Genomic DNA, 25,783 nt, shown 5'->3' with positions numbered 1-25,783 from the left:
ATGTTTTCAGGTAAATCGAACGTGAAAATCCACGTACCTCCTACCTTAAAAGCATTTTAAATACAACGGAATATCGCGTAAATATTACCTGATTTCACATCGTTCTCACCAAAACATCACAATCATGTCTTATTTACCGGAAACTAAATTTTAATCGGCTACGTGCAATTCCGGTAATAGTTACGTGAAAAATAGGGTGGATGAAAACCACCTATGTTTTCAGGTAAATCGAACGTGAAAATTTTTCAGAGTGTAGATTTCTGTAGGCCTTGGTTTGGCAGCCCTGTCAGATTTCTGCGCGTATCCTGTCGGGTTAGTTGAGCTAGGGCGAACTTGGTTTCGCTCGCGTTTTCTGGCAAATTTTGACAGGAACCGAGCAAAACCCTGGCATAACCTGGACATAAACTGTGCAAAGATCCTGGCAATTCCTACCTGGTAGAATTCAACACGAATCGAGCAAAACATCTGACAAAGATGTGGCAGGAAGCGTGCAGAGATCTTGGCCGTACATTTCTGACTGGATTCTAGATAAAAGTGAGCAGCATCGGTTGGTTTAACCGCTTCTGTCAGAAACGGTTGTTGCATTTGAGCGAATTCGTTGCCAGAATTCTCGCACAAATCACGCAAAATGCTCGCAGAAGCTCTGCCAGCATCAATTTCGCTCTGCTCATCTTTTGCTAATTTTCTGCTTGCCACGCTGACCGGGCATCAGCTTCCGTCAACGGAACGTTACCGTTCCATCAGGATAAGTTAAATGCGTTTCTCTTGTACCCGTTCGTTCACACGTGCCGTACGTCAAAAAGTTCCGCGCCGTTGACTACATTTAACTACATGCAAAGAGAATAGGGAAAGAGACGAAGAGTGAAAATCAGTCAAAACGGCAACACTCCCTTTATGATGTTTTCAACGCTAGAATTTTGGCAACCGCTTCCACAGGCAGCACTTTAAATGACTCCTATTATATTTTGAAAACCCCGTATGTCGATCGTTGGATTTGTTTATCAAACGATGCGCATTTCGACACAAAGAGATGAAATAATTCTAAAGCTTGTTTTTACTCATACATATACTCTAGAATGCACCTCACAACCACGATTGAACCAAATTCTGACGAAAATTGAAATTTCTTTTTTAATAGATGTACAATACTTATCTCCTCCAACTCAGGCATGAGTAATGTTTATTTACATTGCACGATTGGTCTGCTTAATAAGGTATTTTTGGCTTCACACTATTCGTCTCTTTCCCTATTCTCTTTGAACACATGTAACTAATCTTGACGTTCCGTACCGGTGACAGAAGCCTGTTGTATCATGTAAATCGTACTTTGAGGTAAACGTACGAAATTTGTATCAAAACAAGAAGTGGCGACCTTTTTTTTTTAAATGTTGCTCGTGGCAAAAATTGAGCGTGAGGTCACAAATGATAAATCTTTGCTACTCTGTTCAGTAGAACAGAAAACTGTGCAAATCCGTACATTAAAACAGAGAACTGTGGAAGTCTGTGCAGTTTTAAAAATCTGCAGAGCATTGAAAATCTGTGAAACACAGATTAATCTGTGTACCTGGCATCCCTCGCTCCCGCCACTGAAATCACGAAACTCGAGTGATCACGGATGCCCGCCAAGAGCAGGGATACCAGGTATATTTTTCAAATATGTTCACATTTTTAATCAAAAATATCTCCATTTGTCTTCATAGGACCAGGACTCGGAATCGGTTATTGATTTTAAGTAAGAATATTTTGCCATTAACTAGACAGATTTCCGAATAAAATTGTCTCTAAAATGTAAAAATTATGTCTTTAAAATATTTCAAATTGTATCTTCAAAAATGAAGCCTTGTATTCACATCTGGCATCCCTGGCCGAGAGCGTGGCACGACCAACGTTAGCAGTTGCGTTAGCCGGAATCAGCAAACGAACCGCGAGAGTCCCGTCATTGGAACGTAAACAAAAATAATAATAAGCTTATCTCGCTCTCCGATGATTGGAGTTGCCGGGCACTCGGCTCGGCTCGGCAGTCGGCACTGCAAACCGCACTCTCAACTTGTTGAGTGAATCAACACTGCTGATCGCCGCGCCGCTTACACAAAGCAACACTCACACATACAAACTTGTTCGCAAAAGGAAAGAGGCATTCCAGCACGGAAAGCATATTATTGGAGCGGCCATTCAATTCAGTCTTGAGCTCAACTTCGAACGTGTTGGACACGGAACTTTTGTTCGCTGTAAGCTTTTGTAGGTCGCGGAACAAGTTTTCTACTAATTTGATTGCATTCGGCACGGATTTTCAGTGCATTATTGCTAGCGTAGAGTGACATTCACGGTGGCTACTAGCAAGTGAACCATTGTTTCGTACAAATAGTGCGATCGGAAACAGTAAACTTGGAATTTCTTGATCAGATTTTTTTTGTAACTGCGAAGATTGAAAAGCCAGCATCATCATCGCTGCTGGTTTGTTGCAAGTGTGCGGGAACGAAAAAGAGAGCGTGTAGTGCCCGCGAGTGTGGATTCGATTTCGAAGTTTGGTTTCACACATCTCCCATCGGCGGCGAAGTCGGCGCGAGTGAAAACACACGTACCCTAACTAACATATAGGCGCAGTGAGCTTTTGAATTGTACGTCGTGATCTCGCAGCCATACTGTATAGGAGCGAGAGGATCATCGAATCGAATCTCGGCGATACCAGTGCATACGATCGATCGGGCCTGAGCTGAGAAACGTTGCGTGGCTAGGGCTAGTGTGTTGGTGTTAGTGTGGAAGTAGTTTCGCGAGAGAACGTGCGCCGCCGCGGCTTGTCTTGCCTATGTGTCCGTGTTCTTGATCTTGGACTTTTGGGATGGTTGCGTCCGAACTCACTTCACTGTGTTGGAAAAAAATGCGATTATTGGAGTTAATTTTTTTTTGTTGTTCGGTGAATCTGTTCTGTGTTGCTTGTTCGCATTTGTGTTCGTTCGTCGCGTTGGTCAGCGGTATTTTGTGCACAAAAAAATTCAAAATTTGATTGCTAATATGAACGTGGTTGTCGGGAGTTTAGTTGACCCCACCAGATAAGAAAATTTCTTTAATGGGGATTCAGAATGAAAATGAAACTGCAACAATGTGATTAATTTGGAATGAGCCAAAATGTATGGGGAGAGGTGGGTCAAATGACTGATTCGGATGAATTTGGACGTTGGTTTTGAAATTAAAGGAATATCACCATCTCCGCTGGCACAAAAAATAATAAAATTATGGCTTTAGTCATAATTCAAAACAAAACGTATGTGTTTTTGAATTCACTTTATAAATATTTTTTTAAAAAAAGTACGACGTACTATCATTCATACTTTGATAAAATAATTTTCTTATGAATCGGTTCCATACAGGAAGCTCGTCGCTATATAAATTTTGTTTGATATCCATCGCGAGATTCTGTTGTTGTGTACGCAGTATAAATTTTCCTATAATTTTCACAATTCAGTGGAAAACGTAGTCAAGGACGATCGAAATTAGTGGGTCTAATCAGTTTCCAAAAATATTGCAAAATAACAAAGATATTCTAAATTTTTATTTTTCGCCCTCAACGCAAACTTTCCTTTGCAGCACCTCCACCTTCTCTTGCTCCATCGGAATCCAATTAGACTAATTTCAATAACTTCAGTTCTAGAGTTAATACTTGTAACTATTAATGCTCTAAATAAAAGGTAATAGTCACTGTCGAGGTTGTAGGGCGAAGGAAAAAGGCCGTTTTGACAGCGTAATGATTTTAATTAGCTTCAACTGTAATTATAATTCGGAATTAGTGAGCGTATTTATATTGTAAATGTACCTTACAATTTGGTGGGCTATTCCTTTTCTCCGCCCTAGATAGCGGTTAGCTTCGTCTGCGAGCTAAAGGGGTTAAATTAGATTTCAATAATTAAAAATATTTCTTCTTTCTTAGCTGCTTACTTACTTTCCTTCTAGCACAGTTAACTCACTTCTATCTAATTCTATACTTTACTCCTAACCTCGCTTTCACTCTTTACTATCTTTACTTTTCTTCACTTTAATACTAAAATTTTCAATTTGTTTAATTTTCAGCACTTTGCTAGTTCAGTCCTGTTCTCGTTCACGGCTAATGTGGAATAGACCGATTACGAGAACACGCGGTCTTGCCGTTGACAGTTCGGTGACGTATCTCCACTGTCATCAAATGACGTCTGTCACCCACTGACGCGGCGCTTCACTGTTGTGTTGCTTTTGAAGCGGACGCGTTGCCTTTGTCAGGCAGTGTTGCCAGCTCGACGGTTTCTGCGTTGACAGTCTCCCCCGGGTGTAGTCCGGAGTCCGCCGGAGCTCCACTCTCCTTGACGTCGAGCAAAGCCAACCGCGTCACCGGTCGAATACAAGTCTTGTCGCCTATGTTCACAACCGCTCGTCGATTTCTGCCGTCCGCATGCTGCTTCAGGCAAACTATTCGCCCTCGCTCCCAGCCACTCCGTCTCGTCGGCTCCGCGACCATTACCAGGTCGCCTGGTTTCAATGATGGTGTCTCGCTGAACCATTTCGGTTGTCGGCGGATCACCGGCAGATATTCCACCAACCAGCGCCCCCAGAATACATCTAGCTGATGCTGGATGTGCTCCCAGGAATCCCCCAGGATTCGACACCGAACTGATTCGCTGAACTGTCTCGGTCCTTCATCTTCGTCGTTCATTTGCTTCATCCCATTCGAACTTAACAACAGGAAGTGGTTCGGGGTGAGGGCCTCGGTCTCCTCGCTCTCCAATGGCAGATACGTCAGAGGCCTTGAGTTCACGACACTTTCAGCCTCCACGACCAACGTCTGCAACCCCTCGTCGTCAAGCTTCCCCTCGGAATACGCTTCTTTCATTGCAGCTTTAACGGACTGTACTAGGCGTTCCCACGCTCCGCCCATGTGTGGTGCTCCTGGTGGTATGAAGTTCCACTTCGTGTTTGCACTGGTAAACGTTGCGGACAGTCCCTGGCTGCAGTACTCGATCGGCTCCTTGGAAATTCGTTCCGTTGTCGCTGAAAAACTCGGCAGGTGGCCCGCGCCGTCCAACGAATCGGCGGACGCACGAAATACAGGACTCTGTTGATAGTGTGTAGGCGATTTCTAGGTGTACGGCACGAATCGTTAGGCAGGTGAACAGTGCGACCCATCGCTTTACATTGGATCGCCCCAACTTCACCAGCAATGGTCCGAAATAATCCACCCCTGTGTAGGTGAAAGCTCGCTCGTGATGGGCTAAGCGGGCAGATGGCAGTGGTGCCATTGGAGGGATCATTGGTCTGGTTCGCCGTATTTTGCAGGACGGGCATTCTCTGCCCACTTTCTTGACCACCAATCGAAGCCTCGGGATAGCGTACAATTGTCGAACTTCGTTAACGACCGTTTCAGCATTGCCATGGCGAAAGTTGCGGTGGAATCGATGCACCAGAAGTTCCGTGACGCGATGCCTTCTCGGTAGAATCACGGGATGGCGCACGTTGTAGGCGACGTTCTTAACTGCCGCGATTCGACCCTGTTCACGTAGCAAACCCTTCTCGTCCAGCTTCGGCATCATTTGGTAGATGCAACTGTTTTTCCCGATGACTTCTTGACCGGTCTCATTGGGCGCTTTGTTTGACAGCGCTGCAACTTCGTCCGGGTATTGTTCACGTTGCACCAACTTGAAGATGACTTCTTCAGCAGCCTTCAGCTCCGACTGTTGCAGCTGTCCACTATATCGTGGCTGTTTCTTCGATACATTGTGCAGAAAACGGAGAACGTATGCGGTCGCACGTTGCAACCTGTCCCAGGAAGAGAATCGGTCGAAATCGATCGTTGGTTCAAACGAACTGTGATGTAGTGTCGATACACGCATTTCTTCCACGGTAACCATCACCGGTTCTTTGCGACAGGTCCAATCTGCTTCCAGGAGATTCAGGAAATGCGGTCCTTGGAACCACTTGCTGTCGTGGTTGAAGTACGGTCCACTACCCCATTTCGTTGCTTCGTCCGCTGGATTTGATTTGGAAGGCACCCATCTCCAGTCGCTTACCGAAGTATGCTCAAGTATCTCACCTACTCTACAGGACACGAACTGTCGATAGTTTCGAGGGTCGGCATTAATCCAGGATAGCGCCGTTCTGGAATCGGTCCAGAAAACCGTCTTGGAAACTGGGACGTCGAGGTTTTCCTTCACAAATTTTGACCACCGTACGCCCAGTACACATGCCTGCAGTTCCAGCCTGGGAATAGACCACGGTTTCAGGGGGGCGACCTTTGATTTTGCCGCTACTAAGCTGCACTGTGGTTTACCGTGTTCGTTGAAGGTGCGTAAGTAGATAGCGCACGAATAAGCTACTTCGCTTGCGTCGACAAACACATGCATTTCAGCCCTGAGGTAGGTCCTTCTCGTGGCGTTGGGGAAGTAACATCTGGGAATTCGGATCTCTGCGATATGGTTGATCATCTCGATCCACCTCTGCCACTTCGCATAGACTAAATCGCCTACTTGTTCGTCCCAATCCGTGCCTTCGCGCCACAGGTCCTGGATCAAGACCTTTCCGTGGATGATAAACGGCGAGAGTAACCCCAGTGGATCAAACAACGTCATGACGCAACGTAGAATCTGCCTCTTCGTCGGTCGGGTTGCCATGCGAATCAGTGTTTGTACCTCGTCGCTCATTTGAGTAGAGAAACTCAGTTCATCGGATGATGGGCTCCAAAGCATACCGAGCACTCTCTCGGTTGTCGACCCGTCGATCAGGTTCAGTTGCTTCTCAGTTCCATCTGGTACTTCGCCCAGTTGCTCGAGGACCGTGCCGCTATTTGATCGCCAGTTGTGCAATTTGAAGCCTCCTTGGCCGTGAATGCATCGCACGTCGTTTGCTACCTTTGTCGCCTCTTCTACGGATCCGAAACTCGACAGGTAATCGTCAACGTAGTGATCGTGGACGATCGCTTTCGATGCCTCAGGAAACAGTTCAGCGTGCTGTACTGCGTTCCGATTTTTGACGAATTGTGCCGAAGCTGGTGAACAGGTGCTCCCGAAGGTAGCGACATCCATCAAGTAGATCGTAGGTTTCTCCGATGGACAAGCGCGCCACAAGAAGCGCTGGGAATTCTTATCTTCCTCTCGGATACGAATTTGGTGGAACATTTCCTGAATATCCGAGCTGACCGCCACCCCATACTGTCGAAAACGGAATAGCACGGCTGGAAGTGACGAGAGTTGATCCGGACCTTTGAGAAGAGCGCTGTTAAGTGAGACTCCATCGACTTTGGCGGCTGCATCCCAAATAACTCGGACCTTTCCTGGTTTCTTAGGGTTTATTACCGCTCCCACCGGGAGGTACCATACCCTTCTTGGGTCCGCTGCATCTATCTCCGCTTTCGTAGCCCTGTGCGCGTAACCCTTTGCCTCGTATTCGCACATCTGTCGATGGAGGTTCTCTTTTAGCAGCGGATCGCGATCCATTCTGCGTTCGAGACATTCTAGACGACGTACCGCCATCGTGTAGCTGTTCGGGAATTCTACATTGTCTTCTTTCCACAACAAACCCGTTTCGAAACGGTTCTCTACTCGTCGGGTTGTAGTTTCCAGGATGGTTAGCGCTCGTTGTTCTTCCTTAGACATTGGAATGTTTGACGGGCGCACGCCTGCTTCTTCGATGGCAAAAAACTGCTTCACCGTATCGTGAAGTTCTTCGTCGCAATCGCATCTGCTTACGTGGAAATTATAAGCTTCGGTGTCACCGCTTTCTCGCGGGCCGTAGACACACCAGCCCAATCTGGTTCTCGCAGCTATAGGACCGGTACCATCGCCCTCTCTTACTTTAAGTGGTAGCGCAAGTCGTAGGTTGTCGATTCCTATGAGGATCTTAGGCTTTGCGTTATGGTAGCTGCTAACCGGAATCCCCCTAAGGTGCGCGTGTTTTGTCGCTGCTTCTTCCACCTGGAAACTCTGACTCGGCAGATTGAGACATTGAACCGTTCTTGCGTTCACTATCTTGTGCCGTTTGTGCTGTCCTTCACCTGCGATCTCGAAAGTGATGCGTTGCGATTCCTTTTCCATGCGGGAAGTGTTTCCCGTCCAGCGTAGACACAAAGGCTGAGGGCTACCTTTCAGACCCAACGATACAGCCAGATCATGTTCCATTAGTGTCAGATCTGATCCCTCGTCCAAGAATGCAAAGGTATCAATCGAGACGTCGCTTCCATGTAGGATCACGGGAATTATCCGAAACAGCGTCGACGAAGTCAGAAGACGGTGGGTGTGATTCTCCGCCACTAATGCATTCGATGCTGGAGCCTTTGGAGGCCCACGTAGAGAGTGAAGCAGTGGATGATGGCGGAACTGACAACCCTCGATGTCACAACTACTACGAATCCGACACGCCCTGCGTCCATGGCTGAATAGACAATTCTGACAAAGACCTAAAGCTCGGACTCTTCTCCAGCGGTCGTCGACGTGCAACGCTTTAAATGCAATACACTCGCGCACTCGATGACCAGTTTTGCTGCAGTGTGCGCAGTCAAACTGTTTCGCTGCGCCGGTTGGCACATTTATTGACCGTACAGAACTGACTGCTCCTTCCATCGCGTGAGTGTTCACGAACGCTTTGTTCTTCGGACGATCGCGTGGGTTGTTCCTTCTGGACTCAGGTTCGAAGGTTACTACGCTCGACGCGTCCTGCACCACCGACGTCATGTAATCGCCGAAGGTTTTTAAATCGACGACTTGAAAACTACGCTTATATCCTGCCCACATCATCCTTTGATCTGCGGGAAGCTTCGCAACGAGTTCCTGTAGTAGTGAAGGATTCGATAAATGAGCGCGTTCGTTCGCCGCTTCGATGTGGTCGCATAACGCTTGCACCGCCATCCCGAAATCGATGAGACCTTCCAATCTGTCGGACCGTGGTGCTGGGATGTCTCGCACCTTGCGTAGCAGAGCGTTGATCAGCAACTCAGGACGTCCAAATCGCATACGAAGTGTCTCGATCACTTGGGGCACCGCTGCTGGTAACACCAGCCGACTACGTACTGTTTCAAGCGCAGAACCAGACAAACATCGTTGCAGGCGAAGCATGTTCTCACCATCCGAAAAGCCGCAGGCTTCTGTTGTGTATCGATAGCTTGAAATAAAGATCGGCCAATCCGCTGGGTCTCCAGAGAATCGGGGAAGTTCCTTAGCCAGGGACTGCCGTGCTGCTAGCTGCTGCTGCGTTGGACCTCCTGGAGCTCGAGGGGGAATCACTTGGTCTTGATACACATTTTCTGACAGACGAGGGGGCAGGGGAAATTTATTGAATTCAACCGGGTATGTGGGGGAATCACGCATTCGTTCATCGGTTTTATTCTTATATTGACTCTTGGGCAGAGTTAGTATTTGTGTTACACCCGGGCGCGCGTGAAAAACTTGCTGCTGCTCGCGGGGAACTTCAGGAGGCATTTTACTATTTCCCGGATGCGCGAAATTTCGCGACTGTTCACGGGAAATTTCATACATATTGGTCGTGGGGCAATATTGAGAGGTGTATTCGTTTGCATTTATTGAATAATTACTCAAGGCTTGACGCTTACCTGGGGGTTCCATATAGCTTGGATTGTTTTCCGTTGCTGCGATTGTTTGACTTACCGCTGCCAAACTAGTATGGCTTACCGGTTCCCTCACAGGCCAGCGACGATTTATTGGGTCGATTCCACCTACTGCTTCAGCTTCGGAACCATTTTTAGACCGAATTCGTTCGTACTCCGGGACAGTTGCTAACGTTCGGCCCGCCTTGGGAATGGCGCCGGTCTGCTTCTCCATGCGCGGCTGGCTTGCCGCTGGCTTTGGTAGCTGCTCCGTCACTGTACTGCTTGCTTCCGGTTGTCCGACTCGTTCGCACATTTCCGCACTGGATTGAAATCCTTCAAGTAGGTTGCGGCACAGTTCCAACTGTGCTTGTAGTGCTGATAGCTGTTCGTTTGTCGGTTTTGCTCGCCTTTCGCATTGCTCCACTCGGTTCCTGAGTTCCAACAATGCATCCTCAGATTTCGTTCCCTGTGGTGACTGAGACGCAGACGGCTTCAACACTGCTAGGGGAATGGTTACCATCGGTGGCGCTACCGATCTGGGTGTACCCGGCGCCGGTACCGAACGACGAACAGATGATGCTAGTGGGGCACCGGGGGGAAGTGGAGTAGAAAGACGCTTACTTGAAGTAGGTGAAGCCGCTTCATTGGTAGCACTGCGCGCTGAAACATCACTGCGATGGCTGCCATTTTCTTCTCCTTCCAGCACTTTGTCGATGAGTTTTTGTTGCTCATCAAGATGGCGGCGTTGCAGCTCTATTTCCGCACGTTTTCGTTCTAGCTGCTGCCTTTCCACCAGCTGGCTCATACAGACGGAAAGCGCCGACGCTGCACTGGCACGACTGGAACCGCTCTTCAATGAAATGGCATCCTCTTGCATGGAGGTGCAATCACCGCACACCCATGCCCGGTTCATCACACTCGCATCCACCCCGGCGCATGTATAGTGCCGCCATCCGTCGCATCGGTCACACTGGACCATATTGTCCGCACTATCCGGACGTTGGCAGGCCACACAATTGGATTCCTCTTGTTCCAACTCCGTTGTATCTCCAATTGGCGTCTGTTCGGCCATCTTACCTCAAATTTTGAAGATTGTCGAGGTTGTAGGGCGAAGGAAAAAGGCCGTTTTGACAGCGTAATGATTTTAATTAGCTTCAACTGTAATTATAATTCGGAATTAGTGAGCGTATTTATATTGTAAATGTACCTTACAATTTGGTGGGCTATTCCTTTTCTCCGCCCTAGATAGCGGTTAGCTTCGTCTGCGAGCTAAAGGGGTTAAATTAGATTTCAATAATTAAAAATATTTCTTCTTTCTTAGCTGCTTACTTACTTTCCTTCTAGCACAGTTAACTCACTTCTATCTAATTCTATACTTTACTCCTAACCTCGCTTTCACTCTTTACTATCTTTACTTTTCTTCACTTTAATACTAAAATTTTCAATTTGTTTAATTTTCAGCACTTTGCTAGTTCAGTCCTGTTCTCGTTCACGGCTAATGTGGAATAGACCGATTACGAGAACACGCGGTCTTGCCGTTGACAGTTCGGTGACGTATCTCCACTGTCATCAAATGACGTCTGTCACCCACTGACGCGGCGCTTCACTGTTGTGTTGCTTTTGAAGCGGACGCGTTGCCTTTGTCAGGCAGTGTTGCCAGCTCGACGGTTTCTGCGTTGACAGTCACATTTATTAACTTTACTTGTTTTTGTCAGCAAATTTTGCTTAAACGAAAAGTTTCAGCTGTTTAAAAACATTGTCAGTCATAAAGAACATGGGCATGAAAGGGTTAAAAACATTAAACAAAGTTTGCGGAGGTCTAAACTTGTCCAAATGGTAAGAAATTTGGAATCTGAGTTTACTTTGACATTTGTCACAATGCAGAGAGAGGGGACAAACAAATTTTAATTTTTTTTTTGCGATGCCCTAATCGTTGCGTAAATATTCTCAAGGTTTTCAGAAAATAAAAAAAGAATCCAGAACATCCAAATAAAAAAATTCAGGAATGAAAATGAGCTAAAAATTAACTAAATTTTATTCCAAAAATGGAAAAGTTATCCCCAACTAAGAAATTGAAAAAAATCAATATTACATAAAAAAGCTCAGAATCTGATAAAAAAATTATTAATAAAAAAAATTAAAATGAAAATGATTAATAAAAGAAATTAACCAAACAAAGGTTGGTAGAAAGCAAAACAAAAATGTAAAGATGTAAATTTGAAAATCAAAACTTGGCAATTTTTCAAATTTCATGAAAATGACACAAAAATAAATACAATGAAAAATAAAAAAAATTGGAAAATATGATGCATAATAATTGAGAAAAAAACTTAAATATCAATCTGAAAAGAATTATATATCTTTGAAATTAGAAATTTGCAAAATAAAAGAAAAATACAAGCGAAAAGTCGATTTGTTGCTTGCGTTTCGACTTCGTCTCCTCAGAATGTGGCACTTGACCAAGGCACTAGATTGACGCAATACGATTCCACTTATTCTCAGGAAGGAAGGTCGACAGGGTTCTTGCAATGAACTGATCGAAAATGCGCGGTAACAGAACAGGTTTGCAGGTTTTAAGCACAAATCTTTTTTTTGTAGGCAAAATTGTTGAACGTTATCAATATTAACATTATTTTGTATATGATTGAACTGACTTTCGAAAGCTTAAGCTCCACTTTCACCCAGAAAAATTTCAATCTGCACTCAGAAAATATATTTTTCTGCGCGGACCCCCAGCAGCGGCTTCGCGGCCCCCTAGCTTATTACACTACGTACATACAAACCGACACAAACAAAAATAAATTAGTCCCTGTCCCAACGCTACTCACCCACTGTTCAATCGATTCAATTATTCGCGTGATAGTACAACCCGTTGCACCCGTTTCCTTACTGTGTGCAAAGTTTATCGCATGCTCTTCGCCATGATGTGCAATTTGAAACTTTACATACACAAATGGGTTCGTCTAGCCAAAGTTTACCATGCCAACACTGCCGAAAATTCGTGACATGTCCCACTTATCGCAACCGTCCATTATAATCCAGGGCGTTGCTCGTTCGAAAAGCGAGCAACGACTGATACAAACGAACACGCGGTACCGCAATAAATAACCTCCCCGTATCCGATTGAGTCACATAGGTGCTCTCTTCTGGTGCTGCACGGAATACATTGACTCATGTATGGGAGTTTTCATGTTTTCCGAGATCAATTCATTTTTACTTGTTTTTCAATAGTGTTTTCTGTTAATTCCGAATTGTTTTGTTGGTAAAAGATGGAAATTCATTCATAAATAAAAGTTAATAGGGCAAAAACATGACATCGAAGGATTTTATATGGGAAGGTTGCACCTTACATTTGAAAGTAGGTTTGTGCAAATCGGTCTATCCAGAAGAAAAATTGATGAGATTGTTGGACACATACATACTTGCATAAACACACACATACAAAGTTTTTCCTATCTCGACGAACTGAGTTTAATGGTATAAGAGAATTGGTCCGACGGGCCTTGGTCAAAAGATCGAAATTTCGACCGATTGCTTAACATTTCTATATTAGAAAGGCAAAAACCAATTTATATTTATAAAAGTCAATGTTTGTATGTATGTGATATATGGACTCCCATAAGGCTTAACCAATTGCCGTAAAAATCGATACGTTGTAGGCAATTGTTATGGAGCGTGTTTGTGTAGGATTATCTACTCGCCAGATGACGCTTCGGAACAAATTGTGTCTTACTCCTATTTCGTTGAAAGTTGCAGCAACGTGCGAGACAGGTATTAGCTAGTAACCATAAATATACATCTATTGGATAGTGTAGGCGCCATTATATAAGTGAAAAGAGAAATCAACGCCAAATTTTTCGATAACGTTAATGTTACATTCATCGAAGTGCGTTGACGATGAACGATGAAAGTAACGTCTAAATCAACGTCGTTGAATTTAACGGAAAAATTATCGATTCAACGATATCGCGTTGAAATGATAACGTTGAAGTCATTAACAACCCTGGTGTACATTACCTTGAGTATATTTAAAGTTAAGTAAAATGTGCCTAATTTTAGGTTTATCTCAAACTCAAAAATACCTTACTCAACGGAACTCGACCTAATCGAATTTTTCGTTTTGTTTTTGACAACACAGTGCAACTGAAACGCAAAACTCAAAATATCATACACGCTTGGAAAAAATGAAAATTAGATTTGATGTGAACAAAATTGCGACATTTCTCTGATAATGGAAGTTTACATGATTTTATATGTAAAATAAAACATTGTGTCTCTTTTGATGTAAAACTCGGCTGAGGAACTGTACTCGTCAAGACCATTCCGAAAATACCCATATTGATTGGGTTACAGCGAATTTTGCTAAACCGGAAGTCGCCATCTTGAATTGCAAAATGGCATCAAAAATCAATTTCTGGCACCTACTCTTCAAGACCATTCCAAAAATATCCATATTGATTGGGTTATAGCGAATTTCGCTAAACCGGAAGTCGCCATCATTGATTTCAAAATGACGTCAAAAATCAATTTCTGGCACCTACTCCTCAAGACCATTCCAAAAATATCAATATTGATTGAGTTATAGCGAATTTCGCTAAACCGGAAGTCGCCATCTTTGATTTCAAAATGACGTCAAAAATCAATTTCTGGCACCTACTCAAGACCATACCCATATTGATTGGGTTATAGCGAATTTCGCTAAAACCGGAAGTCGCCATCTTAGATTTCAAAATGGCGTCAAAAATCAATTTCTGGAACCTACTCTTCAAGACCATTCCGAAAATACCCATATTGATTGGGTTATAGCGAATTTCGCTAAAACCGGAAGTCGCCATCTTTGATTTCAAAATGGCGTCAAAAATCAATTTCTGGAACCTACTCTTCAAGACCATTCCAAAAATATACATATTGATTGGGTTATAGCGAATTTCGCTAAAACCGGAAGTCGCCATCTTTGATTTCAAAATGGCGTCAAAAATTAATTTCTGGAACCTACTCTTCAAGACCATTCCGAAAATACCTATATTGATTGGGTTATAGCGAATTTCGCTAAAAGCGGATGTCGCCATCTTTGATTTCAAAATGACGTCAAAAATCAATTTCTGGCACCTACTCAAGACCATACCCATATTGATTGGGTTATAGCGAATTTCGCTAAAACCGGAAGTCGCCATCTTAGATTTCAAAATGGCGTCAAAAATCAATTTCTGGAACCTACTCTTCAAGACCATTCCGAAAATACCCATATTGATTGGGTTATAGCGAATTTCGCTAAAACCGGAAGTCGCCATCTTTGATTTCAAAATGGCGTCAAAAATCAATTTCTGGCAACCTACTCTTCAAGACTATTCCAAAAATACCCATATTGATTGGGTTATAGCGAATTTCGCTAAAACCGGAAGTCGCCATCTTTGATTTCAAACTGACGTCAAAAATCAATTTCTGGCACCTAATATTCAAGACCATTCCGAATATACCCATATTGATTTGGTTATAGCGAATTTCGCAAAACCGGAAGTCGCCATCTTTGATTTCAAAATTACGTCAAAAATCAATTTCTGGCAACCTACTCTTCAAGACTATTCCGAAAATACCCATATTGATTGGGTTATAGCGAATTTCGCTAAAACCGAAAGTCGCCATCTTTGATTTCAAAATGGCGTCAAAAATCAATTTCTGGAACCTACTACTCAAGACCATTCCAAAAATACCCATATTGATTGGGTTATAGCGAATTTCGCTAAAACCGGAAGTCGCCATCTTTGATTTCAAAATGGCGTCAAAAATCAAATTCTGGCACCTACTATTCAAGACTATCCCGAAAATACCCATATTGATTGGGTTATAGCGAATTTAAAACTGGAAGTCGCCATCTTTGATTTCAAAATGGCGCCAAAAATCAATTTTTGGCGTCTACTCTTCAAGACCATTCCAAAAATATCCATATTGATTGGGTTATAGCGAATTTCGCTAAAACCGGAAGTCGCCATCTTTGATTTCAAAATGGCGTCAAAAATCAATTTCTGGAACCTACTCTTCAAGACCATTCTAAAAATACCTATATTGATTGGGTTATAGCGAATTTCGCTAAAACCGGAAGTCGCCATCTTTGATTTCAAAATGGCGTCGAAAATCAATTTCTGGAACCTCTTCAAGACCATTCCAAAAATACTCATATTGATTGGGTTATAGCGAATTTCGCTAAACCGGAAGTCGCCATCTACCATTCAAAATGACATCAAAAAGCAATTTCTGGCACCTACTCCTCAAGACCATTCCAAAAATACCCATATTGATTGGGTTATAGCAAATTTCGCTAAACCGGAAGTCGTCATCTTTGATTTCAAAATTACGTCAAAAATCAATTGCTGCCACCTACTCTTCAAGACCATTCCAAGAATACCCATATTGATTGGGTTATAGCGAATTTCGCTAAAACCGGAAGTCGCCATCTTTGATTTCAAAAGTACGTCAGAAATCAATTTCTGGCACCTACTCTTCAAGATCATTCCGAAAATACTCATATTGATTGGGTTATAGCGAATTTCGCTAAAACCGGAAGTCGCCATCTTTGATTTCAAAATGGCGTCAAAAATCAATTTCTGGAACCTACTCTTCAAGACCATTCCAAAAATATCCATATTGATTGGGTTATAGCGAATTTCGCTAAACCGAAAGTCGCCATCTTTGATTTCAAAATGGCGTCAAAAATTAATTTCTGGAACCTACTCTTCAAGACCATTCCAAAAATACTCATTGATTGGGTTATAGCGAATTTCGCAAAACCGGAAGTCGCCATCTTTGACTTCAAAATGACGTCAAAAATCTATTTCTGGCACCTACTCCTCAAGGCCATTCCGAAAATACCCATATTGATTGGGTTATAGCGAATTTCGCTAAACCGGAAGTCGCCATCTTTGATTTCAAAATAACATCAAAAATTAATTTCTGGCACCTACTCCTCAAGACCATTCCGAAAATACCCATATTGATTGAGTTATAACGAATTTCGCTAAACCGGAAGTCGCTATCTTTGATTTCAAAATTACGTCAAAAATCAATTTCTGCCACCTACTCTTCAAGACCATTCCGAAAATACCCATATTGATTGGGTTATAGCGAATTTATATTGATTGAGTTATAGCGAATTTCGCTAAACCGGAAGTCGCCATCTTTGATTTCAAAATTACGTCAAAAATCAATTTCTGGCACCTACTCTTCAAGACCATTCCGAAAATACCCATATTGATTGGGTTATAGCGAATTTCGCTAAACCGGAAATCGCCATCTTTGATTTCAAAATGACGTCAAAAATCAATTTCTGGCACCTACTCCTCATGACCATTCCGAAAACACCCATATTGATTGGGTTATAGCGAATTTCGCTAAAACCGGAAGTCGCCGTCTTGGATTGCAAAATGGCGTCAAAAATCAATTTCTGGCACCTACTCTTCAAGACCATTCCAAAAATATCCATATTGATTGGGTTATAGCGAATTTCGCTAAAACCGGAAGTCGCCATCTTTGATTTCAAAATGGCGTCAAAAATCAATTTCTGGAACCTACTCTTCAAGACCATTCCAAAAATACCTATATTGATTGGGTTATAGCGAATTTCGCTGAAACCGGAAATCGCCATCTTTGATTTCAAAATTACGTCAGAAATCAATTTCTGGTACCTACTCCTCAAGACCATTCCGAAAATACCCATATTGATTGGGTTACAGCGAATTTCGCTAAACCGGAAGTCGCCATCTTTGATTTCAAAATTGCGTCAAACAGAAATTTCTGGCACCTACTCGTCAAGACCATTCCGAAAATACCCATATTGTTGGAGTGCGGGCCATAAGGAATCTTCCAGACCCGTCTCATCCATCTTTCCGAAAATCTTCTAAGTCTTTTGCATTCAAAAGGACTTAGAATATTTTTTGCAAAAACCGTGTTAAGTGATTTTCGAATTAACGCGGATTTTCAAATTAACGCGGTTTTTTTTACGCGGTACGTATCCCCCGGGGGTGTACATGCTTAATAGCGCCGCCTGGCGGATCTATTCCAACTTGATTTGTCCATATTCGCGTAGCCCTTGACCTTCTCTAGAACTTTGCCGAAAACATGATTTGAGATGATCATATTCTATAATGTGCTGAAAGCTGGTTTGCTCACTAGCACCACATAGTTTCCCAAACGAAACCTGTCACCATCTGGTAGTCTTTGATTTCTCGAGCAACTTCACAGAAGACCGCCCCCTCTAAATATTCTCGTTATTGAGATAAAGAATGATTTTGACATTAGTTGAACATTTACATTCGCACTAGCGCGCCGCCTAGTGGGACAATTCCGAGTTATAACTTCCACCATCCAGAAGCTCTTGACTTCCTGGACAAATCTTCCTAAGACACCGCCTTTGAAAATAATCAGTGTTTCGATCTATTTCATGTTGAACCCATTCAAGGATAGTCACATTCACGATGACAGGTTCGATTTATTTACTCTGTTTCAAAGCACCCCTGGCGGCACAGTTCTCAACTAATTGGATATCCAATTGCTCTAAATTGTGTGTAAGCACAATAACTTTGTCAAAGAAAGTATGGCGCTAAAAGCAGACAAAATATTCGGCCACAGCCTCAATTAGTCAAAATTCCATACGCTATGGGATTCCTATTACGCGAATTCCTTTTTTACGCCCCCCTTTATGGGCGTAGTAGGAGACCCGATTGTACGTGATTGATTAACTTTTTCAAAAACAAAACAGCAACCAAACCATAATCTATTTTTTTCAGAAAATTGCTTCATCAAACTTTACTAAACATCCATGACATGGAAAAACGGTGCTCTTTCTCAGTATAGTGGAATCAAGATACAAAATATTCCAGGCATAGAATAAATTAACAAGAATTCATTTTCATTAATAAAAATAGCAACACTCGCTCGAAAGATTTCGGCAGGGTGAATATGTGCGAAAAGAAGAATATCGAAGCAAAAATAAGAAGCTGATTGTCACGTATTGTCTTAGGAAAAAACGCAAAGCCGACAAAAATGATCGAAAATATTTTCTAATAATATTAGTTTAATTATTTGTTATACATCTGCCCATTCCCCGTTTAGCGTGTATGCGCACAGTGTAACTCGTACCGAAGTGACTGATGACCCGCGCGAACCGATGACGACGCTCGATGGATGACGCAATTTTGCGAATGAGCGCGCGAACGCGCTAAACAAAAACAATCCGGGAGTGAGTGACTCTGTGTACTGTACTGTAGTGTGGAGCGAAATCAGTGACCATCAGCAATAGCAGTTTGGCTTTTGTGTTTTTCGGGCAGTAAGTTGAACGGTGAAAATCATGTTTTTTTTGGTTTTACAGGTGGTGTAGTGTTTTTTTTTTTCTTCGTTTGCGTTCTTTCTTGCAATATCTGTGCAAATATTAAAAGTAATAAAGTGAAAATAAGTGAAGGTCATCGAGTGTGAAGGAAAAAGCGGAAGGAAAGTTAGTACTGCACTAATCGGGGTGTGTGTGCGTAGTGCGTGAGCGCACGCGCTCATATTTGTGTGAGTGAGTGAGTGAAAGCCGAAGGAAGACCTCGTAGCTTGCGTGTGTGCGCGATTGGAGCGGAAGTTCCTTCGCGGTTGGAAAGGTCACGATAAAAAAGGGGGGTGATAAAGTGTGGCAGTTTTTTTACTAGCGGAATCGAGTGTTTGCAACAGCTACAACTCTGGATTACGGATACGTCGACGATTTTAAAGGTTTGTGTTTTTTACTATTATTATTTTGGTTTGGTTTCCATGGCATCGTTTACTTTTTTTGTTTTTTCGGAAAAATCTAGAGCTTTTATTCAAAGCGACATATCTACAATAAGTGACACTCTTTGTTTACACTCTTTCGATTTTTATGGCGTCACTATAGCACTTTTCACTTATTTTACAGTACAGGTCGAAAGACGGTGGTTTTGACTAGTATATTATGCAAAGAGTTGAGGAATAAATATTAAAGAAACCGAATTATTAACAGAAGAGAAAGTAAACGAGGAGAGTCACTCATTATAGATGTCTTTTTGAAAATACGCTCAAGAAATTGGAAGTTTGATGATACACCAAGCGGCGAACCTTTACTTGGTTCTATGAACAACCGATTTTCCGCAGTAAAACTATTGTTCAATGAGCTTTAAATTATTTTGATTGTATAATTACAAGTTTCTATTTAAGGTATCTTATTCCAAATTTCATATGAATCAAAATGTTATATCAATAATGAAACAGCGAAACTTTAGGAGCTATCTACTACTGTCCTGCTCTTTGATAGCACCAACAACTCTAGTTACAACAAAGTGAAACCTACCTAAATTCGCACAAAACAGTGACCATGGTTAGACCACCAACCCATCCGGTAGGTCTGGTTTCATAGAAAATGTATTTTCTTCGCCATTTCCACAACAAAGTTTCTGTCTAAAACATGTTGATAGGCACCACATGGACATGATGAACGTGGTTGGGGAAGGGGAGAATGTGGCATGTGTAAGACATCCGAGAAGTACATTCGCGCGGCATACATGGAGCTTCAATGAATAGGTTTTGCGGCGAAAACAAAAACCGCGATTCACTCTAGTGATTTCCGAATCTGATATCCTACTGCCTACTGTCCGTGCAGTATCTCTACCAACCACTGCCGGCCACCACTAAATGCTATACTTACCGTAGACCGAAGATTTTCTTATTTTACCTCACTTTCCGCGCTCACCGCCGCGGTGCGGTGGTTCGAGACTTTTCCCGTTCGCCGCGCCGTCGGAGCCCAGCGCAGGGCAGCGCATCGCAGGGCTTCTTTTCTCGAAAGTGTCGTCGTCTCGGATGTCGCTGCGAACCGTCACGATTCGATTGGATGCGCGCCCCGAGAAGGCGGGTCCGTTAATTTTGCTCCGTTCGAATCGAAGGGGTTTTTCCCCTCTCGGTTCGACTTATTTCCACAGCCGGCCCCGGTCGGTTGGTTGGTTGGTCGGCCGGCCGGGCGAACGAAGGAAGGAGGGGTTGAGGTCACACTGGCATTGGCTGGGCTGAAGACAGACAACTGTTGATATAGCGCATCGGTGGCAGTGACTGGAGCAGACGCGCAAGTTCAAGGTTGAAAGGGGTTTTCGAGGTGTGGAATTTGGAGAATTTTGTTGTTGATTTGACGGGGGAAATCGTTACTAATCTTTACTAATGGTTGAGAATTTCAGCTGATCTTTGATTTGAAATAGAACGACCACGGTAGTTTGATTTTGATACGGCGATGATTTAAGCACTTTGAACATTAGTTATGGAATTTGCGTTTCGACTTCGTCGCATCAGAGTCCGACACTAACTTAGTGACAGGACTAAGCTAGCACCGGATTGACGCTAGCTCCAACAAAACGGAGACACAATTTGTGTTCCTGTACAAACCCCTAGTCAAGTGTGATGTCCCGCAAGAAAAGTTTGCTCATTTTAAGCTAATGAGAACTAATGAAATCAAACATTTGGTTTGGCTTCGCAAGCAAATGCAAGATGCACTATACTATGTTTCGATTTAATTAGTTCTCATCAGCTCAAAATGAGCTCTTTTTCTTGCGGGACATCACGCTTGACGAGGGGTTTGCTCAGGAACACAAATTGTGTCTCCGTTTTTTGAGCTAGCGTCAGTCCGGCGCTAGCTTAGTCCTGTCACTAATTTAGTGTCGGATTCTGATGAGACGAAATCGAAACGCAAATTCCATAACTAATTTAGTTACAGGTTTTATGCTCTTCACAAGCAAAGATAGATTTAAACAATTTTCTCCTTAATGGAGAAAAAATTGGTTTTACCTAATTTGTTCTCTATTAAGGAGAAATATAGCATAATACTTTGAACATATTATGCAACAATAACAGATTTTTAAAATAAGAGAATTTTATTTTCGAAGATGAATCGACAACCTGTTATTGTTCATAAAGTATTCTACTAAGATGCTTAATTTCTTCTTAATCGTTAATCTAATTCACAATTAGTACTCGTCAACTTAAACACAAAAGCGTGCAACCATCAGATCCGCAATCCATTCTCCGCGAGGTTTCCCGGTTAATCAATAGGCCTACGAATCCCAGTCTCCTTCGAAAAGCAGGGGAAGGAATGCTGGGCGATACAAATTTATCACCGATTCTGATCTGGCTCGTCGACTGGGCTCTATCAACTAATACGTGCACCCTACCCCGCAGAGACCTTGACGAACTCACAGCCAGTGCACAGTGGGACGAGCTCGAACTTAAGTCCATATATGAAGGTTCTGCGATATTCTCACTAGTATTTTTCTCGTATCAGCTGAGCCATCAGAGACATTTTCGAGAGATTTTAGGTGATTTGAATGCAAAATTTTTGACAGCTTTTTGAAGGGCATAACTCAAGTGTTTTTTGCATTATTTGACCATAGGAACTACATACGGTTATTCTCGTTTCTCAAAGAAACGGTTGATTTTATGAATTGCAGTACTTCACCAAAATTATCCGTGTGATAAAATTACATCGTAAAATCGCCAAAAATAAGTCACTAATTTGTTTAGTTAGTGTTTAGATAACTGTTTGTCATGAATTTTTATTGAATTCGAACTTCTAAAGCGATAACAACAACGACGCCCGTGAATGCCCGCGATCACATTATGCTCATTCGAAAGCTTTTCATTTTCTCTTTAAAATGAGCCTATGCTAGTTTTACGAAAACTTGCGATAAGCAGTCAAAATTTGAAAAAACTGAATGGAGACGCATGGTTATTACTGATATTTAATTTTAATATTCACTTTATGACTAGAATAATGACACTAATTTATGCACAACTTTCAAATAGCATTTAGAGCATGATCTGCAAGGGTTTTACTAGTGATCAAGAGTAAGGAGCCGAATGGGAAGTATGGTTTTCAAGTGGTAAAAGAATTAAGAATGTTTAAAATTCAGTAAATATTTTCAACCATCTGAAATGTGTCATAAAATGTTTCATGAACTATTTTTGCTAACTTACGCAATAACTGTCAAATTGAGTGAACACAGTTGAGTTCTAGTCATTTGGTGAAACTATTTTCTCCGAGTTTGTATAGCGCTGATATAGCTTAAGGGTATGCGATATTATCTTAATAAAATAAGACCATTTTTAAATGAACCATAGGGGAACATGGGGAGACTTGACCAGGTTTTCTGCTAAAACTGAATAAATCTCTAAAAAAGCCTTCAATCCCTCAAAAGTCATTCAGATATAATGCGCAAAGTTATTGCGCGTCTTCATGATTTTTTGCAGAATTTTTAATTTAATTTTTGAAAAGGTACAAAAGTTTTTCTGTGATCGTTTTTTCTGGTCAAGTCTCCCCATTGCGGGGAGACTTGACCAAGGGAATTTTGAAAAATCATGACAAAAAATAATGACATAAAACATACTGTAATTATTTTTTTACTTATTGTGGAGATCCTTAGGTAGCAGTAAAAAATATAAAAGAGTTGCGTTTGATAAATTTTGATTTTTAAATGCATTTCTTTTTTAGGATTAACTGTACTGCTTGCATTGTATGTTCACACGTCACGAAATCAGTCCTACTATTGCTAACTTTGTTTACAAATATTAAAATATAAAGACTTTTGTTTGGGGTGGGATTTTTTTATGGCGTGATTAACATTAACAGTAGATACCAAAGTATAATAAATATTAGGAATTTTGCATCTTTCTTCAGCTGATCGCCACTTGGTCAAGTCTCCCCATAAAATCTTGGTCAAGTCTCCCCAACATTAGTTATTGCGTTCAATGTCATGCAAATTCTAGTAATAACTATTCCAATGTTCCAGTTTATGTAAAATCATTTCACTGCTTCACAAGGATTAAGACGGTATATTAGTACATTAATAGTAATTAGTAGTCGAGTAGATATGTCCATACAAGGTTTGATAAAAAATTACATCATTTAATGCAAATTTATTAACCACGTAATATTTTCTACAAGGAAAGGATTTTTCACTCCAAACTTTCAAAATTACCTTAAGGGATCAGAACAAGTATAAAAATATTTTTGAAAAAAAATTAAGAATCGAATAGAAGACGCCATAGCCGAAAATAGAATTTTGCGCTTGGTCAAGTCTCCCCATGTTCCCCTATACGCGAAAAAAGGATTTTGGATTTATTTTAATTTAAGGTATGAAATAAGCAATCTAAGCAACTTAAAACACACCTGCGAAAACAAAATCGTTAACCATCTTGTTGATTAGTGAATGTAAATCAATATTCCAATAAGACGCTCAAAATGTTTGTTTTGAAAATGAAAAAAAAATACCATTGAATGCAATACCAAGTAACCCACTAATGAATTAAACGTTCCAAAATTAGTCGATCACATCTTATTTGATCCTTAAAAACAATATAGTCATTTTTTAAGCCACATAATAAGAATCAATTCGTTTTAATACGAAAATAAATTCCAAAATTACCATTGAAAGAAATCTTTATAAAAGACAATATATTTACTTTTGAGCCACTCTAATAAGTAGTAAAGTTAATTTCTATTTTCTATAACCAACATAGGAATTCAGCGCACAAAAATGTCTAAAAAATTTTCAACCTTCCCAACAAAATAATTATTTCTGAGCCACCCTAATGTATAACGAAATTTTTTTGCGAATGTTAATATCAAAAACGATTTAGCACACGAAAATTAATATACACAAATTTTGAGAACGATCCAGAAAAAAAAAATTTTGAGACACCCTAATGAATAGTAAATGTTCATTTTTGAAATGTTTTAATATCTAAAATTCAGCGAACCAAAATTACATAAAAACGTCCTATATGAACCGATACGAAAAAGTTTGGACTTTAGTCCACCTTTTGTTCTCAGTCGTGCCACTGTGCAGTGTCGAGCTTCTTACGACGAGGGACGAACACAGTAGTGGGAGTAGGACACTTTACATTGTTTTCACTATCGCTCCGCTGCTCTAAATTCACGATTTTCTAGTCGGTGGGGGGGGGGGCGTGAAGCGATCTTACATACTTTATTCACATCGTTAGTTCGTTTGCCGCCGAGCTGCGGTTTCTATGTTGCACAGGGCAAATCGAGATCAGATTGTATACGGCAGGTACTAAGTAGACCTTTCAAGACCAGTATCGTGGTCTGCACAGAAGCCCGGTAGCAACTCACCATCACTGATTAGGATTGTAAATACGTCAAACTGTGTTCCCTACCGAGCCGGAGCTGAAGTCCGGTGTTAATCCGTTAGAACGACACAAAGCTCTCTTAGACTGACTGACTGACGGACGGATGGGAAAAATGACACGCGAAACATACCTCCCACGTGGCAAACAACGGAGCGGATTTTTCGATGTTTCCATTCACTCAAGAAGCATTACATTGGGCTGGGGGGTTCGTCATCTATCTTATCGTAAAAGTTGTTCGATGAAAGTATGATATTGGACAGACCGAAAAAAGCAGCCAAGAGTTACATAACGGGAGACAGTGCAGCGCTCGAAGAGACGAGCTTGGTGAAACTGCCGAAATAAACAGGTTTTCACCCGGGTTGGTTGGCTAGCTGGCTGGCTGGCTGGGTGACGGACATACGATGTCCACCCAGTGCGCGGTATTTTTGTCGTCCATGTTGGTATCTTTTTATCATGTCGTGCCCTTCAGTAAGTGGGTCGTGCTTCTAGTGTAGGTGTTCGACGTGCAATTTTTATTTTGTCGTATTCGAGTGAATGGTTGACTTTGTTTACAAAATTTAACAAATCACTGCTGAAATTTTTTTAATAGTTCCTCAATGTTGGTTAAACACATTTTCTTTTTTTACATTTTAACGACATTCAATTAGCTAGCTGGGTAGGGAAAGTTATAAAAAGCTAAAGGTTAGGGAAAGTTGGTTTAAAGCTAAAAACGCTTTTAATCCACCTAACAGTGTGATGAGACATTTCTTATAACTCTTATCACTCTCTTCGGATATTATATCGTTTGAGAACATTTAGAACTTGATGCTTCGCGATGTTTTTGATAACACATACTACATGGGATTGTGGCAGGACTCAGAGAATCGCTCAAATCAGCATAGGACAACATCAGTGCTAGAAATCTCAAACCAAATCAATAGGAAAGCGAAAAAATGGCCCATAAAATAGACATACCATCGAATTATTGTTAATGCCCTGTTAATAAAATATCTAAATTGTGGTGGGAAAACTGAATTTTCCTAAAAAGGTTATTTATTAATCATTCGCATGTATGAA

General features: G+C 41.8%; 2 protein-coding genes across 4 annotated transcripts in view; one reads left to right on the top strand and one right to left on the bottom strand.

Moving 5' to 3' along the window:
- The first annotated feature begins 2,173 nt into the window (after window positions 1–2,173).
- LOC131685173 (spectrin beta chain, non-erythrocytic 1) overlaps window positions 2,174–25,783 on the top strand; it is a 418,083-nt gene continuing 394,473 nt past the window's right edge. Inside the window, exons 1-2 of one of the 3 annotated variants that reach the window (XM_058968702.1) lie at window positions 2,174–2,238; window positions 18,921–19,300. The gene's annotated coding sequence lies outside the window, so the exon portion shown is untranslated. Of the gene's footprint in view, window positions 2,243–18,920; window positions 19,301–25,783 lie in introns of all 3 variants that reach the window. The other 2 variants (XM_058968703.1, XM_058968705.1) reach the window with 2 other exon arrangements.
- On the bottom strand, window positions 4,208–10,538 carry LOC131680919 (uncharacterized). The gene is made up of 2 exons (XM_058961634.1): window positions 5,160–10,538; window positions 4,208–5,080 (listed from the first exon to the last, which is right to left on the bottom strand). Exons 1-2 carry the CDS (start codon window positions 10,536–10,538, stop codon window positions 4,208–4,210), a joined length of 6,252 nt encoding a protein of 2,083 aa, XP_058817617.1.

The sequence above is a fragment of the Topomyia yanbarensis genome, chromosome 2 (assembly GCF_030247195.1).
Source record: "Topomyia yanbarensis strain Yona2022 chromosome 2, ASM3024719v1, whole genome shotgun sequence".
Lineage (NCBI taxonomy): Eukaryota > Metazoa > Arthropoda > Insecta > Diptera > Culicidae > Topomyia > Topomyia yanbarensis.
The sequence above is the reverse complement of the archived record's forward strand: the minus strand, read 5'-3'. Positions and strand labels throughout refer to the sequence as shown.

Coding starts and splice junctions, on each gene's coding strand:
- LOC131680919 (XM_058961634.1), bottom strand. CDS start 10,538: ATGGTCCAGTGTGACCGATGCGACGGATGGCGGCACTATACATGCGCC. Junction 5,081..5,159: donor TGAAGTTGGGGCGATCCAAT/GTAAAGCGATGG, acceptor CACTATCAACAG/AGTCCTGTATTTCGTGCGTC.